Source organism: Thalassophryne amazonica, chromosome 17 (assembly GCF_902500255.1).
Source record: "Thalassophryne amazonica chromosome 17, fThaAma1.1, whole genome shotgun sequence".
In the NCBI taxonomy this organism is placed as follows: domain Eukaryota; kingdom Metazoa; phylum Chordata; class Actinopteri; order Batrachoidiformes; family Batrachoididae; genus Thalassophryne; species Thalassophryne amazonica.
Genome location: NC_047119.1, coordinates 18,043,636 through 18,062,016, shown reverse-complemented (window position 1 = coordinate 18,062,016; position 18,381 = coordinate 18,043,636). Strand labels below are relative to the sequence as shown.

The 18,381-nt window shown below is 40.5% G+C and overlaps 1 protein-coding gene across 1 annotated transcript in view; it reads left to right on the top strand.

Annotated features, from left to right (window-relative positions):
- Window positions 1-7,348, top strand: part of itga1 (integrin, alpha 1) — a 133,332-nt gene extending 125,984 nt beyond the window's left edge. The window contains exons 29-30 of the mRNA XM_034192048.1: window positions 5,168-5,281; window positions 5,533-7,348. Coding sequence (XP_034047939.1) covers window positions 5,168-5,281; window positions 5,533-5,589 — 171 coding nt within the window. The 3' untranslated portion in view covers window positions 5,590-7,348. The remainder of the gene's footprint in view (window positions 1-5,167; window positions 5,282-5,532) is intronic.
- The last annotated feature ends 11,033 nt before the right edge of the window (window positions 7,349-18,381 follow it).

Here is an 18,381-nt window from a genome sequence, read left to right as displayed (position 1 = left end):
TCTCCTTGAATTGCTGGCTGTCTGAGTGGTGTCCAAAAAATGAGGTGGGCTTCATAGATAATTGGCAAAGCTTCTGGGGAAAACCTGGTCTTGTTAGGAGAGATGGCATCCATCCCACTTTGGATGGAGCAGCTCTCATTTCTAGAAATCTGGCCAATTTTCTTAAATCCTCCAAACCGTGACTATCCAGGGTTGGGACCAGGAAGCAGAGTTGTAGGCTTACACACCTCTCTGCAGCTTCTCTCCCCCTGCCATCCCCTCATTACCCCATCCCCGTAGAGACGGTGCCTGCTCCCAGACCACCAATAACCAGTAAAAATCTATTTAAGCATAAAAATTCAAAAAGAAAAAAATAATATAGCACCTTCAACTGCACCACAGACTAAAACAGTTAAATGTGGTCTATTAAACATTAGGTCTCTCTCTTCTAAGTCCCTGTTAGTAAATGATATAATAATTGATCAACATATTGATTTATTCTGCCTTACAGAAACCTGGTTACAGCAGGATGAATATGTTAGTTTAAATGAGTCAACACCCCCGAGTCACACTAACTGCCAGAACGCTCGTAGCACGGGCCGAGGCGGAGGATTAGCAGCAATCTTCCATTCCAGCTTATTAATTAATCAAAAACCCAGTCAGAGCTTTAATTCATTTGAAAGCTTGACTCTTAGTCTTGTCCATCCAAATTGGAAGTCCCAAAAACCAGTTTTATTTGTTATTATCTATCATCCACCTGGTCGTTACTGTGAGTTTCTCTGTGAATTTTCAGACCTTTTGTCTGACTTAGTGCTTAGCTCAGATAAGATAATTATAGTGGGCAATTTTAACATCCACGCAGATGCTGAGAATGACAGCCTCAACACTGCATTTAATCTATTATTAGACTCAATTGGCTTTGCTCAAAATGTAAATGAGTCCACCCACCACTTTAATCATATCTTAGATCTTGTTCTGACTTATGGTATGGAAATTGAAGACTTAACAGTATTCCCTGAAAACTCCCTTCTGTCTGATCATTTCTTAATAACATTTACATTTACTCTGATGGACTACCCAGCAGTGGGGAATAAGTTTCATTACACTAGAAGTCTTTCAGAAAGCGCTGTAACTAGGTTTAAGGATATGATTCCTTCTTTATGTTCTCTAATGCCATATACCAACACAGTGCAGAGTAGCTACCTAAACTCTGTAAGTGAGATAGAGTATCTCGTCTGTAGTTTTACATCCTCATTGAAGACAACTTTGGATGCTGTAGCTCCTCTGAAAAAGAGAGCTTTAAATCAAAAGTGCCTGACTCCGTGGTATAACTCACAAACTCGCAGCTTAAAGCAGATAACCCGTAAGTTGGAGAGGAAATGGTGTCTCACTAATTTAGAAGATCTTCACTTAGCCTGGAAAAAGAGTCTATAAAAAAGCCCTCCGTAAAGCTAGAACATCTTACTACTCATCACCAATTGAAGAAAATAAGAACCACCCCAGGTTTCTTTTCAGCACTGTAGCCAGGCTGACAAAGAGTCAGAGCTCTATTGAGCCGAGTATTCCTTTAACTTTAACTAGTAATGACTTCATGACTTTCTTTGCTAATAAAATTTTAACTATTAGAGAAAAAATTACTCATAACCATCCCAAAGACGTATCGTTATCTTTGGCTGCTTTCAGTGATGCCGGTATTTGGTTAGACTCTTTCTCTCCGATTGTTCTGAGTTATTTTCATTAGTTACTTCCTCCAAACCATCAACATGTCTATTAGACCCCATTCCTACCAGGCTGCTCAAGGAAGCCCTACCATTAATTAATGCTTCGATCTTAAATATGATCAATCTATCTTTATTAGTTGGCTATGTACTACAGGCTTTTAAGGTGGCAGTAATTAAACCATTACTTAAAAAGCCATCACTTGACCCAGCTATCTTAGCTAATTATAGGCCAATCTCCAACCTTCCTTTTCTCTCAAAAATTCTTGAAAGGGTAGTTGTAAAACAGCTAACTGATCATCTGCAGAGGAATGGTCTATTTGAAGAGTTTCAGTCAGGTTTTAGAATTCATCATAGTACAGAAACAGCATTAGTGAAGGTTACAAATGATCTTCTTATGGCCTCAGACAGTGGACTCATCTCTGTGCTTGTTCTGTTAGACCTCAGTGCTGCTTTTGATACTGTTGACCATACAATTTTATTACAGAGATTAGAGCATGCCATAGGTATTAAAGGCACTGCGCTGTGGTGGTTTGAATCATATTTATCTAATAGATTACAATTTGTTCATGTAAATGGGGAATCTTCTTCACAGACTAAGGTTAATTATGGAGTTCCACAAGGTTCTGTGCTAGGACCAATTTTATTCACTTTATACTTGTTTCCCTTAGGCAGTATTATTAGACGGCATTGCTTAAATTTTCATTGTTACGCAGATGATACCCAGCTTTATCTATCCATGAAGCCAGAGGACACACACCAATTAGCTAAACTGCAGGATTGTCTTACAGACATAAAGACATGGATGACCTCTAATTTCCTGCTTTTAAACTCAGATAAAACTGAAGTTATTGTACTTGGCTCCACAAATCTTAGAAACATGGTGTCTAACCAGATCCTTACTCTGGATGGCATTACCCTGACCTCTAGTAATACTGTGAGAAATCTTGGAGTCATTTTTGATCAGGATATGTCATTCAATGCGCATATTAAACAAATATGTAGGACTGCTTTTTTGCATTTGCGCAATATCTCTAAAATCAGAAAGGTCTTGTCTCAGAGTGATGCTGAAAAACTAATTCATGCATTTATTTCCTCTAGGCTGGACTATTGTAATTCATTATTATCAGGTTGTCCTAAAAGTTCCCTGAAAAGCCTTCAGTTAATTCAAAATGCTGCAGCTAGAGTACTAACAGGGACTAGAAGGAGAGAGCATATCTCACCCATATTGGCCTCTCTTCATTGGCTTCCTGTTAATTCTAGAATAGAATTTAAAATTCTTCTTCTTACTTATAAGGTTTTGAATAATCAGGTCCCATCTTATCTTAGGGACCTCATAGTACCATATCACCCCAATAGAGCGCTTCGCTCTCAGACTGCAGGCTTACTTGTAGTTCCTAGGGTTTGTAAGAGTAGAATGGGAGGTAGAGCCTTCAGCTTTCAGGCTCCTCTCCTGTGGAACCAGCTCCCAATTCGGATCAGGGAGACAGACACCCTCTCTACTTTTAAGATTAGGCTTAAAACTTTCCTTTTTGCTAAAGCTTATAGTTAGGGCTGGATCAGGTGACCCTGAACCATCCCTTAGACTGCTGCTTAGACTTAGACTGCTGGGGGGTTCCCATGATGCAGTGAGTGTTTCTTTCTCTTTTTGCTCTGTATGCACCACTCTGCATTTAATCATTAGTGATTGATCTCTGCTCCCCTCCACAGCATGTCTTTTTCCTGGTTCTCTCCCTCAGCCCCAACCAGTCCCAGCAGAAGACTGCCCCTCCCTGAGCCTGGTTCTGCTGGAGGTTTCTTCCTGTTAAAAGGGAGTTTTTCCTTCCCACTGTTGCCAAGTGCTTGCTCACAGGGGGTCGTTTTGACTGTTGGGGTTTTTCCGTAATTATTGTATGGCCTTGCCTTACAATATAAAGCGCCTTGGGGCAACTGTTTGTTGTGATTTGGTGCTATATAAATAAAATTGATTTGATTTGATTTTGATTTAAATATTACTCACAGACATATGCTCTTTAGGGTTTTAGTGGGGAAAAATAAAGATAAAGAGAAATAAAACAAAGAACCACGAAGCAGCAGATTGAAGATCTAAGCACTGCTTCATTGGTTCAAGGTTCAAAGCAAAGCCGCGCTGCAGAAATGGTTGATTATACAGACCCGCTGCAGGATGTGTAATCAGTGTAGAGAAATGATCATTTTCCTGACAAACATCCCCAAAAACAACGGCCACTCTGAAGGACCGATAAGGGAATCGTTAAGCAAAAAGGCTATTGATGACCATGGATCGAATCGTTTCTTAAGGATACGACACGCAACCTTAACAGGAACACACTTTTTTTTTTATAAACCTCACATTAAAGACTCACGATTATCTTAATTAAACACCTAAATACATATTTTGGTTGAACTTACCTCCGTAATGATGCAATGTTGCAAACAAGTTGCCGCAAACGCTTGTTTACACTGACAACGAAATCTTGTCCTCCCCATCGAGAACTTGATTACGAGCGAGATTTGACACCGTAAAGACATCTATTCAGACTGCTCCAGCACAGATCAGCTTCTCTTTTTTGTGTTGGCAAAGTCAACTGAAGCCAAGATCTCATCATGGTTGGATTGAAAACATAAAACAATGAGATGGAAAACATGTGCTCTTTAGAAGGAACTAGTATGAGGCAGCGATGCCTCCTGTTATAATTAAATTGAATTAAACTATCCAAATGAATTTGAGTGTCATACTGGAGTGGAAATAACTTTAGGCTACATACCACCGCCCCCCACCACAACATCATTCACGCCCGAGTTCATGCCCTCAGAATTATTTGATCAGGAAGGATTAATCAAAGAAATTGAGTCACAGAAGTCTGTATAAACCCAGAAACTGCAATAATTTCAACAAAGTGTGCATATCATGAATATTAACTCATTGAGTGCCAGCCATTTTCAAAGTTCAGAAAATCCCAGTGCCAGGATTTCTTCAGCATTTGAGTGTTTTTTCAAGACCCATAGAAAATTGAGTTCTATGTCCATGTCAACAACAAACATACCACAAGAAAAGAAAAGAAAAGAAATTGGCTCGATGACGCGTCTTTGGCGTGGGGCGTTAATATCGCAAAAGACGCATTTTAGAGTCAATGGCATCGAGTGAGTTAAAGCCTTTAATGAACATAATATGGAGAAAAATGTATGAAATCCATGTTTTGCCAGGAATGGCCCGCATCAGATGGAAGGGGATTAATATCCAGAGTTACCCAAGGGATATTACCAGGCACCCACCTGATTCCTATTTACGGACCCCTGGGCTACAGGAAACAGCAGAGAAAAAAAAACTTTATCTGGCAACACCATGTTCACCAAAATTTGGGCATTTGGCTCCCGGACTAAAAGATTGGAACCAAACGTGGTGGGGTGATTGCAGGTTGTGGGTATTACCAGTTATAGACTGTGCATTGTGATGTGTATGTGCTACCCAGGTGAAGATCCAGGTGTCCAAAGAGTCCTTAGGGGGAATTCCCATTTGGGTCATCATCATCAGTATCCTGATTGGTCTACTGATCTTAGCGCTTGTCATTTTTGCTCTTTGGAAGGTAACAATTTCTTTGCCAAAGGCTGCAATATGTATTTCAAAGTTTTCAAATACCTTGTTTCAGATTGTGTGTGTATTGTATATATATATATATATATATATATATATATATATATATATATATATATATATATATATATATATATATATATATATATATATATATATATATATATATATATATATATGGTGGTGGTGTTTTTTCTCACTTCAAGTACGAAGTCTTGTAACAGGTTCTCTGTTTTTTTGCAGATGGGCTTCTTCAAAAGAAAATCAAGGGAATATGCAAAAGGGGAAATAATGGACTGACAGTTGGCACCAAACAGCTGTAACCAACTGATTTCAGAGCCATCAGGAGGCTCAAAGTGACAGGTGGCCATTTTTTTATATTACAGTAAGACAAACGGAAGAGATGCCATAAGACCTGTGACAACTGTGATATCAGTGCTGCAACAGAAGTGACCTGCAAACTGTTTCCAGATCACCAGTTCCTTTTCAAGCTGAGATCACATCATTTTTGCAAGTAGTTCCGAAACAACATCCGGCCAGTTTGCTTGGATTTACAACTGTCACATGTGGCTCATGCTGCAGGAAGCACTTTCTTGTATTACTGACAATCACTGTGTGCCGTAAAGTGTCCAAGTAAAACAAATACCGATATGCATTTGCAGATACGGTTTGTCACAGTTCTGCTTTTGTCTAGCAGATAAACCAGACAAAATGAGGAGAAGGTACATCATCAGCCCATAATCTGTTGGCAAAGTTGCATCTCATGCAGAACTATTATAAAGCCATCAGAACTGCAAAAACTGCACTCAGCTGAAGAGGAGCAAAGTACTCAGGTTTTTCAGCACGAAGATCCAAAGACACCAAAGCCATACATACTTTGTCATTCCAACAGAAGTGTCCAAAGGTCTACCTTTTTTCAGACATGAAATATGTGAAGTGAGATGTCTGATAGTGTGTACTTTTTGTCCTTTTTTTCAACGATACACTGTATATTATTGCAACATATAGCATTTCTGTGCGCCGTTTTTGTCAAACTTTACCTGCAATATAACACGGCACATCCTAGAACCTTTTTTTTCTTAATGCTGACAAAAGACACTGATGACTAAATAAGATTTATTTTCTTACAAAGGTGTAAGATTGTTTTAGTTTTGTTCAATTGATAAATGAAAGATTGTTGTCACACCTCTTATGTTAAAAATCTGTGCAAAATGCGACCCCAAAACAGAAAACATTGAGACGATATAGAAAATGCAAATAAAATAAATAAATAAAAACCCTGCAGTGAATCTTACATTTAGTTTAAGTTTTGTTTCATTGCAGATATTATGAACCCAAGATATTTCAGGTTTTGCCTGGTCAACTTCATTTCACTTTGTTAGTATACTTCCATGCCTCCATTTCAGGTCTGAAATATATTCCAAAAAAATAAAGTTGGTTCAGGGGCAATTTACAGCTAGTAATAACATTAAATAAATAAATAATTATATTATGTTCTCAAATAGGTGCTGTCAACAGGTGATTGTAATCATGATTTGATACAAAGGCAGTATCCACAAAGCTGAGTGTTTGAGGAGCAAAGATGGGCAGAGGATCTCCAGTTTGTCAGAGAAATATCTGAAGGGTTTTGCACATTTCTAGTCTGTAGTGCATAATATCATTAAACAATTCAGGCAGTCTGGAAGAATTTTACTGCATAAAGGGGAAGGGCATGTCTAAGCTGAACACCCAGGATCTCTGATCCCTCATGCGGCACTGCACCAAGAATCATCATTCATCAATAGCTGATATAACTATATGATCACTTTGTGAAACTTTGGTAAGAATTACATCAGAGACTTACATTCACAAATGCCACTTAAAACTTTACAAAAAAGAAGCCTTATGTTAGCCTTGTCCAGAAGAGTGTTGACTTCTCTGGGAGACATCTGGGTTGGACCTTCTTCTTCTTTTTTCGGCTGCTCCTGTTAGGGGTCGCCACAGCAGATTAATCGTTTCCATCTCACCCTGTCCTCTGTATCTTCCTCTGTCACACCAACCACCTGCATGTCCTCCCTCAGCACATCTATAAACCTCCTCTTTGCCTTTCCTCTTCTGTTCCTGCCTGGTGGCTCCATCCTCAGCATCCTTCTCCCTATATACCCTGGGTCCCTCCTCTGCACATGTCCAAACCATCTCAAGCTTGCCTCTCTGACAGTGGAAATGAAGTGTATTGTAGTCAGACGAAATGGTATTCCAAATCTTTTTTTGGAAGAAATGGACACTGTGTGCTCTGGACCAAAGACAAACAGGACCATAGACTGTTATCAGCAACAAATCCAAAAGCCAGGGTTTATCATGGTATGAGGTTGTATCAGTGCCCTTGGCAGAGGTAATTTTGAAATGGAAAAATGTAGTGACAAGGATACACACAGTTGCGCACCTTAAGATATGTTTGGAGGAAGAATGGGACAAAATAACATCTGAACCGCTTCATCAATGAGTCACCTCATTTAATTTTTTTTCAGTTCAAATTCAATTCAATTCAAAATTCAAGTCAATTCAACCTCAACAGCAAAATATCTTTTAAGTGTTGTGAGAAGGAATGGCAACATTATGGAGTGGCAAATGCTTTAGCATAAACTATTTAGAATATGTTGCAGGCTTAAAATGAAAGAATGGATGTACTGTATATTAAAAATGAAATTAAGTTGACCAAAAAACAAAAAACAAAACACAAAATATCAGGAGTTTATATACTGTCTGCTATGAAATACAAGTCAAAGAAAATGTAAGAATCATTGTTGGGGTGTATAATTTGCATTTTCCATACTGTCCCAACTCTTTCTGATTTAGGTTTGTAGCTTTAGACTTCTGTGACATATGTCACATAAGTCCATATTTGTGTGTGGGGGGGGGGGCTTTTTCTTGCTATGTGAGGCAAACTTCACACGCTATGTATGTGCCACTGTAGACTGTATATGTGTAATCAATCAATCAATCAATCAATTTTTTTTTTATATAGCGCCAAATCACAACAAACAGTTGCCCCAAGGCGCTTTATATTGTAAGGCAAGGCCATACAATAATGATGTAAAACCCCAACGGTCAAAACGACCCCCTGTGAGCAAGCACTTGGCTACAGTGGGAAGGAAAAACTCCCTTTTAACAGGAAGAAACCTCCAGCAGAACCAGGCTCAGGGAGGGGCAGTCTTCTGCTGGGACTGGTTGGGGCTGAGGGAGAGAACCAGGAAAAAGACATGCTGTGGAGGGGAGCAGAGATCGATCACTAATGATTAAATGCAGAGTGGTGCATACAGAGCAAAAAGAGAAAGAAACAGTGCATCATGGGAACCCCCCAGCAGTCTACGTCTATAGCAGCATAACTAAGGGATGGTTCAGGGTCACCTGATCCAGCCCTAACTATAAGCTTTAGCAAAAAGGAAAGTTTTAAGCCTAATCTTAAAAGTAGAGAGGGTGTCTGTCTCCCTGATCTGAATTGGGAGCTGGTTCCACAGGAGAGGAGCCTGAAAGCTGAAGGCTCTGCCTCCCATTCTACTCTTACAAACCCTAGGAACTACAAGTAAGCCTGCAGTCTGAGAGCGAAGTGCTCTATTGGGGTGATATGGTACTACGAGGTCCCTAAGATAAGATGGGACCTGATTATTCAAAACCTTATAAGTAAGAAGAAGAATTTTAAATTCTATTCTAGAATTAACAGGAAGCCAATGAAGAGAGGCCAATATGGGTGAGATATGCTCTCTCCTTCTAGTCCCCGTCAGCACTCTAGCTGCAGCATTTTGAATTAACTGAAGGCTTTTTAGGGAACTTTTAGGACAACCTGATAATAATGAATTACAATAGTCCAGCCTAGAGGAAATAAATGCATGAATTAGTTTTTCAGCATCACTCTGAGACAAGACCTTTCTGATTTTAGAGATATTGCGTAAATGCAAAAAAGCAGTCCTACATATTTGTTTAATATGCGCTTTGAATGACATATCCTGATCAAAAATGACTCCAAGATTTCTCACAGTATTACTAGAGGTCAGGGTAATGCCATCCAGAGTAAGGATCTGGTTAGACACCATGTTTCTAAGATTTGTGGGGCCAAGAACAATAACTTCAGTTTTATCTGAGTTTAAAAGCAGGAAATTAGAGGTCATCCATGTCTTTATGTCTGTAAGACAATCCTGCAGTTTAGCTAATTGGTGTGTGTCCTCTGGCTTCATGGATAGATAAAGCTGGGTATCATCTGCGTAACAATGAAAATTTAAGCAATACCGTCTAATAATACTGCCTAAGGGAAGCATATAAAGTGAATAAAATTGGTCCTAGCACAGAACCTTGTGGAACTCCATAATTAACTTTAGTCTGTGAAGAAGATTCCCCATTTACATGAACAAATTGTAATCTATTAGACAAATATGATTCAAACCACCGCAGCGCAGTGCCTTTAATACCTATGGCATGCTCTAATCTCTGTAATAAAATTTTATGGTCAACAGTATCAAAAGCAGCACTGAGGTCTAACAGAACAAGCACAGAGATGAGTCCACTGTCCGAGGCCATAAGAAGATCATTTGTAACCTTCACTAATGCTGTTTCTGTACTATGATGAATTCTAAAACCTGACTGAAACTCTTCAAATAGACCATTCCTCTGCAGATGATCAGTTAGCTGTTTTACAACTACCCTTTCAAGAATTTTTGAGAGAAAAGGAAGGTTGGAGATTGGCCTATAATTAGCTAAGATAGCTGGGTCAAGTGATGGCTTTTTAAGTAATGGTTTAATTACTGCCACCTTAAAAGCCTGTGGTACATAGCCAACTAACAAAGATAGATTGATCATATTTAAGATCGAAGCATTAAATAATGGTAGGGCTTCCTTGAGCAGCCTGGTAGGAATGGGGTCTAATAAACATGTTGATGGTTTGGATGAAGTAACTAATGAAAATAACTCAGACAGAACAATCGGAGAGAAAGAGTCTAACCAAATACCGGCATCACTGAAAGCAGCCAAAGATAACGATACGTCTTTGGGATGGTTATGAGTAATTTTTTCTCTAATAGTTAAAATTTTGTTAGCAAAGAAAGTCATGAACTCATTACTAGTTAAAGATAATGGAATACTCAGCTCAATAGAGCTCTGACTCTTTGTCAGCCTGGCTACAGTGCTGAAAAGAAACCTGGGGTTGTTCTTATTTTCTTCAATTAGTGATGAGTAGAAAGATGTCCTAGCTTTACGGAGGGCTTTTTTATAGAGCAACAGACTCTTTTTCCAGGCTAAGTGAAGATCTTCTAAATTAGTGAGACGCCATTTCCTCTCCAACTTACGGGTTATCTGCTTTAAGCTACGAGTTTGAGAGTTATACCATGGAGTCAGACACTTCTGATTTAAAGCTCTCTTTTTCAGAGGAGCTACAGCATCCAAAGTTGTCTTCAATGAGGATGTAAAACTATTGACGAGATACTCTATCTCCCTTACAGAGCCTAGGTAGCCACTCTGCACCGTGTTGCCACATGGCATTAGAGAACACAAAGAAGGAATCATATCCTTAAACCTAGTTACAGCGCTTTCTGAAAGACTTCTAGTGTAATGAAACTTATTCCCTACTGCTGGGTAGTCCATCAGAGTAAATGTAAATGTTATTAAAAAATGATCAGACAGAAGGGAGTTTTCAGGGAATACTGTTAAGTCTTCTATTTCCATACCATAAGTCAGAACAAGATCTAAGATATGATTAAAGTGGTGGGTGGACTCATTTACTTTTTGAGCAAAGCCAATAGAGTCTAATAATAGATTAAATGCAGTGTTGAGGCTGTCATTCTCAGCATCTGTGTGGATGTTAAAATCGCCCACTATAATTATCTTATCTGAGCTAAGCACTAAGTCAGACAAAAGGTCTGAAAATTCACAGAGAAACTCACAGTAACGACCAGGTGGACGATAGATAATAACAAATAAAACTGGTTTTTGGGACTTCCAATTTGGATGGACAAGACTAAGAGACAAGCTTTCAAATGAATTAAAGCTCTGTCTGGGTTTTTGATTAATTAATAAGCTGGAATGGAAGATTGCTGCTAATCCACCGCCCCGGCCCGTGCTACGAGCATTCTGACAGTTAGTGTGACTCGGGGGTGTTAACTCATTTAAACTAACATATTCATCCTGCTGTAACCAGGTTTCTGTTAGGCAGAATAAATCAATATGTTGATCAATTATTATATCATTTACCAACAGGGACTTAGAAGAGAGAGACCTAATGTTTAATAGACCACATTTAACTGTTTTAGTCTGTGGTGCAGTAGAAGGTGCTATATTATTTTTTCTTTTTGAATTTTTATGCTTAAATAGATTTTTGCTGGTTATTGGTAGTCTGGGAGCAGGCACCGTCTCTACGGGGATGGGGTAATGAGGGGATGGCAGGGGGAGAGAAGCTGCAGAGAGGTGTGTAAGACTACAACTCTGCTTCCTGGTCCCAACCCTGGATAGTCACGGTTTGGAGGATTTAAGAAAATTAGCCAGATTTCTAGAAATGAGAGCTGCTCCATCCAAAGTGGGATGGATGCCGTCTCTCCTAACAAGACCAGGTTTTCCCCAGAAGCTTTGCCAATTATCTATGAAGCCCACCTCATTTTTTGGACACCACTCAGACAGCCAGCAATTCAAGGAGAACATGCGGCTAAACATGTCACTCCCGGTCTGATTGGGGAGGGGCCCAGAGAAAACTACAGAGTCCGACATTGTTTTTGCAAAGTTACACACCGATTTAATGTTAATTTTAGTGACCTCCGATTGGCGTAACCGGGTGTCATTACTGCCGACGTGAATTACAATCTTACCAAATTTACGCTTAGCCTTAACCAGCAGTTTCAAATTTCCTTCAATGTCGCCTGCTCTGGCCCCCGGAAGACAATTGACTATGGTTGCTGGTGTCGCTAACTTCACATTTCTCAAAACAGAGTCGCCAATAACCAGAGTTTGATCCTCGGCGGGTGTGTCGTCGAGTGGGGAAAAACGGTTAGAAATGTGAACGGGTTGGCGGTGTACACGGGGCTTCTGTTTAGGGCTACGCTTCCTCCTCACAGTCACCCAGTCAGCCTGCTTTCCCGGCTGCTCGGGATCTGCCAGGGGGGAACTAACGGCGGCTAAGCTACCTTGGTCCGCACCGACTACAGGGGCCTGGCTAGCTGTAGAATTTTCCACGGTGCGGAGCCGAGTCTCCAATTCGCCCAGCCTGGCCTCCAAAGCTACGAATAAGCTACACTTATTACAAGTACCATTACTGCTAAAGGAGGCCGAGGAATAACTAAACATTTCACACCCAGAGCAGAAAAGTGCGGGAGAGACAGGAGAAGCCGCCATGCTAAATCGGCTAAGAGCTAGTAGCTACGCTAAGCTAGCGGATTCCTAAAAACACGCAAAGTGAATAATGTGTAAATAATTTAGAGGTGATTCAGCAGAATGAGTGCTTTAGTTAAGGCACGTAAAGATTACACTGGGAAACAAATCGTAATCTAGATAACTAGATCAATCTAACTGCGCAGATTAAACAGCTAACAGATACAGAAAAACACCGCTGTGCTCCGGAACAGGAAGTGATACAATACCGCAGTGAGAGCCAACCACCAGTAGAGGCAACTACTGGTGGTTGGCTCATCATGGAGGGTAATGAACAAACCCTCCATGATGTCACCCATAGGCATTCAAAGAACTACAGGTTTTGGCAGTTACACGCTGGCAGTTTTTCACCACAATGTTACCACTTGTGTCCCACACATCTTCATGGTCTTTGTCCAAAAAAATAGACAGATGTCCCCTCTCAGAAAACAGAGGGGGGTGTAGCAACTCCTTTCCAATTAAAGCAACAGGCCCAGCAACCGGTTGTTTTTTCAGACATGGAAATGGGAGGAAATTTTTTTTGTTTGTTTGTTTGTTTAGGATGTGTCACTTGAGTATGGGTTGTTATTATGTTTAGAAGGCACAGAGTGGCTTATATCAGCTTACTGAAAAGGTGCACAATATGACCCCTTTAAGGATCTAAATACAGTATGTTATTAATGTCAATGTGGTTACTGAGGAGTTATGGATAGCCATACCTTTAAACTGTAAACATGATTGTACTGTAAATATGAAGAATTTCTCAGAAATGTAAAGCCTAAAAATGTACATAGTTGTGTTTGCTGTAATTCATATAATTTAAGAGAAAATATTGTGTTTAGCGTGGAGCTTTTTCGTGATCAGTTGCCACTGAAGATAACAAAGCTCAGGTGATTCAAGTCTCATTGATGATAACATCAACAGCAAATTATCCAGCCTGCTCTGTGCAAAAATGTACATGTTGCTATATTTTGATAACTGAAGACTGTAATGACAAAGTACACAATATTATAAGGGTGTATCCATGAATTTTAGATTTATTTTATCACTGAGGTAACATAATGTAAAATTACTGAGGTCCATTGATGTAAACTGATGGAGCTTTTGTGGAAGTTGTCTTCATTCACCAGCAAGTTTTATTGTCACGCCACAGACCATGGTATTTTCGCACCTGATATACAATGCTGTGAACTATTTTCCCTTGCTATGCGTTTGTTGGTATTAAAGGGGTCATAATGTGCAGAATTTTTTTTAATCTGTATTTTACAGATACATATAACTTGGATTTTACTTTAAACATCCTCAAAGTTTGACACTTCTATGTGTGTGTGTGTGTGTGTGTGTGTGTGTGTGTGTGTGTGTGTGTGTGTGTGTGTGTGTGTGTGTGTGTGTGTGTGTGTGTGTGTGTGTGTGTGTGTGTGTGTGTGTGTGTAGAAAATATCCTGCTATAAACAAAATTTAGGCCTAAAACATCCGTGACTTATGTTACTGTCATATTTGAACTCCTGCTTGCTCTGGTACACACACTCACTGAGCTGGTCTCTGCCACACACCCATAGCTGGATTGAAAATGACTAGTCAGCTATTAAATTCAACATTTTAGAGGTCTTCACAGGTTTAAAACTTGGAACTGAGCTGAAATTGACCTGTAGAGCCTAATCCAAGCCCAGAAGTGCATTAGTTAATTTCTAAAAAAAAAAAAAAAAAAAAAAAAAACAGAACCCCAGTTTTAAAATAACCTGAGGTCAGAATAGATGAGCAGGTACAATATGCAGTAACAGGAACAGAAAAGCCTCCTTATGATCCTCCTCCACAACATGCAACCCTGTAAAAAGCATGTTGCGCTCTCCAACATAAAACTGTTTTGAAATGTTAACCCTTAGATGCTCTCCTGCATCCTGGTAAACTTTTCATTATATTTCTATTAACGGATCATATCTTTATACAGTGTTATACACAAATATGTCTCATATTCAGAAAGCTGAGATTGTTCTCAACATTTTGATTTGCATCATATGTACATTATACTAAAAGAAAGTACCTTAAAAGAGGAACTCATTAAGGGATGGTAAAATCAAGAAAATACCGTTAACAGAGACATTGTAGCTTTTTGGAAAAGTGTGGGGGGAAATGTTGAAATAGTGTAATGGGAATCGCGTGTACTTGGGCGTATTCGGCAATAATCAGTACATATTTGACCAACTACTTTTAAAGAATTGGGCCAGACTTCCTCAATCTCGAAATTGGGATGAAAATTGGGGCCAAAACGTTCAAATTGCTCCCAATTAGCCTAATACTAGGGGAGCTGCGACCACTACCTTTGCACACTCCCCCCCCCCCCCCCCCCCCCCAGACTAAAGCAAACAAACTTTTTTAGGTTCCTTAGATGATCCCAAAATACAATCAGGATGTTCCCAAAGATAGAAACTGGCCTCAAGCCAGTTATCCAAGGTAGCGTCCAAGATGGCCACCAAAATAGGGTTTTTCACTAAAACACCTTTAAACAACATATGAACAACTTAAATATCACAGAGATTCAGTGATAAGGGTCTATTTGTGGCCATTTTGGACGCCATGTTGAATCTTAAACCCATGAATGAATTTATTTTAGGCACAAATGAGTTTGCGGTGACCTGCAATGGTCTTCCCATTGAATCTCTGTGATATTTCAGTTGTTTATATGTTGGGTAAAAGTGTTTTAGTGGGAAAAAAAAGCCCTATTTTGGTGGTCATCTTGGGCGCCATCTTGCATAACTGGCTTGAGGACAGTTTTTATTTTTGGGAACATCCTGATTGTGTTTTGGGGTCATCTAAGGAACCTAAAAAGTTGGTTTGGTCCTGGGGGTGGAGGGGGGAAGGTACAAAGGTAGTGGTCGTAGCTCCCCTAGTATAACTACTAATTGGCTTGATATGTCTCAATCCCGGTTTCAATTCATCAGAACTGAGGGGACCTGTGAAGATTGCAAGCTCTTGCTGTCTCTCTCTTCCAAGATGGGTGATGGAAAACACTTTTTTTTTTTTATTTAAAACATCAGGCACAGACATTTATTTACAATGTTTTAAGTTGCTGTCACACCTGACTGATTGTTGCACCATTTTGGATTGTAATTCCGTGCACCTGGGCTGATTTTCCCCAAGCAGCTCTCTCCTGGCAGCATTCAGTGCTGAGTGCTTCCAAGCAGGCACATCACGAAAAATAAAATAAAATAAAAAAATTGGGGGGAAGTAGCTTTTTTCCAGAGCTCAGTGGTTATTTTATTTTATTTCATTTCATAAAGGCTGCATCACCTGAGTGCCTATTTTGGCAACAACAATATTTGCTTGCTGCAAAGGTGTAAATGCCACTAAAAGTTGAGTTGTCTGGATGTGACTGATAAGGTTGAATTCATGCACAGTGTTTCAGCTTGCAGTGTAGGCTGGTTCGAGTATATTAGCGGTACATAGTGACTACGATCACTCACTCAAATGTTCCAATGTGGTATATTATGTGTAGAATGTTGCAAAAATACACGCTATTTTGAAACCAATTATGTTGTAGAGGGAAGAAGCGGGAATCTGTCGCTCTCTCAGCTTCCTTTCCTCACTACAAGATCCGATAAAGCAGAAGCAAATCAGAAAGAAAAACAAAAAGAGGCAGCTTTTGAATATTTAAGTGTCATTTTAAGGCTGTGTGGCTGAAACAGCAGAGTGGAGTCGTGAATCTCTGCTCAGTGGTGGTTTCAAGATGACTTTTCTCCGATTCCACCCTCTATTTTCTTCTGATAAAGTGTAAAAGGCACAAAGTGACTGACACTGACTGCTGTGACGTCTTTGTTTTAATGCACTGGTTTGTTCAGCTGTATGTGTCCTCAGCAGCACAGAAGCTTACGATCAAAATAAAGATTTTTTTTTTTTTTTAGAAACAAGTATTTAATTGTCTTTTCGTTAATATATCTTTCACCTGTTGCAAAGCCATTGCCAGTGTACAACACAAGGGTCATACCCAATTAACAACCAAAATTATTACAGTTTTTTGGGTTACTGGCCTCCTATGTTGTGGCGCCGCGTCCGTCGTAGTCATCGGCATCTGCGTCTGTTTATTGTGATATCTCAAAAACTGTCTAACGTTTTTCTAATTTGACAAAGGCGTAATATGGGTCATTGACATTGTTTCCATCTAAAAATCACATTTGTAGATTCATTCCTTTGGAAATGACGGTCATTTTATGCTGAAAATAGCCATTTTGAGCACTTGAAGCCAATTTTCTCAAAACTGTCTAACTTTTTTCTAATTTGTCAAGTGCATAATATGGGTCATTGATATCCTCCTGACTACCAGGATTATATATATATATATATATATATATATATATACAAGGTCTATTAGATAATAAACCGACCCTTTTATTTTAACTATATGGATTTGAATGACGTGCGATTACACCAATCATGCTTGAACCCTCGTGCGCATGCGTGAGTTTTTTCACGCGTGTCGGTGACATCATTTCCCTGTGGGCAGGCCTTGAGTGAGATGTGGTCCCGCCCTCTCGGCTGAATTCCTTTGTTTCACACGCTGCTCGAGACGGCGCGCGTTGCTTTATCAACATTTTTTCTGGACCTGTGAGGAATATCCGAGTGGACACTATTCGAGAAATTAAGCTGGTTTTCGGTGAAAAGTTTAATGGCTGATGAGAGATTATGGGGTGTTTCTGTCGGTGTAAGGACTTCCCACGGAGCGGGACGTCGCGCAGCGCTTCCAGGCGCCGTCGTCGGCCTGTTTCGACCTGAAAACATCCTAATTTAAGGCTTAATTCACCCAGCTCCTGGACGTCCGTCGGATGGGCCGGGGGTTCCAGTACTTGGTGGACTGGGAGGGGTATGGACCCGAAGAACGCTCCTGGGTGAAGAGGAGCTTCATCCTGGATCCAGCCCTCCTGGCCGACTTCTACCACCATCACCCGAACAAGCCTGGTCGGGCGCCAGGAGGCGCCCGTTGAGGGGGGGGTCCTGTTGTGTGGGCCGCCAGAAGAGGAGGTACTGCTGGCCCACCACCAGTGGGCGCCCTGCCTGAAGTGCGGGCTTCAGGCACGAGAGGACGCTGCCGCCACGGACACAGCCGGGGGTGACAGCTGTCACTCATTATCTCTTGACAGCTGTCACCCATCTACTCTACATCATCTCACTCCATAAAGACCAGACGTCATCTCCACCTCGTTGCCGAGATATCGTACTTCAATGGAGGTAACTTTTTCTGCCTGTAGTAATTGATTCTAAGAGCTATTGTTTTGCAACTGTCAACCAGAGGACCGGCGTGGGTCGCGACTGTTTCGCCCTACGTCCGTCAGATTAAGTGGTTAAACAGACGCTGCACGAGTGTGTGTTAGAGGTGGAGGTGGCATTCCCACCGTTGTTGTTACGGGGTGTACACACACCCACACTTGACTGTCTTTGTTCTTCGCCAGCAGTACCAGATCCGACAGTCGGGGACGGTGATCACCTGGGAATTCGGGACTTGGTGGCTCCAGTATTCACCAGGTTCGGTGGCGGCGGAAATCGTGTGGTTCCGGCTCTTCTCAGGACAGACGTCTTCTATCCTCGAGCCTGCCCACACGTCACCTTTGTGGATTGACTGTTATCATATTCTGAGATTGTCTGTGTATTCGTTGTGCACCTTCACAACATTAAATTGTTACTTTTTGGCTCATCTATTGACCATTCATTTGCGCCCCCTGTTGTGGGTCCGTGTCACTA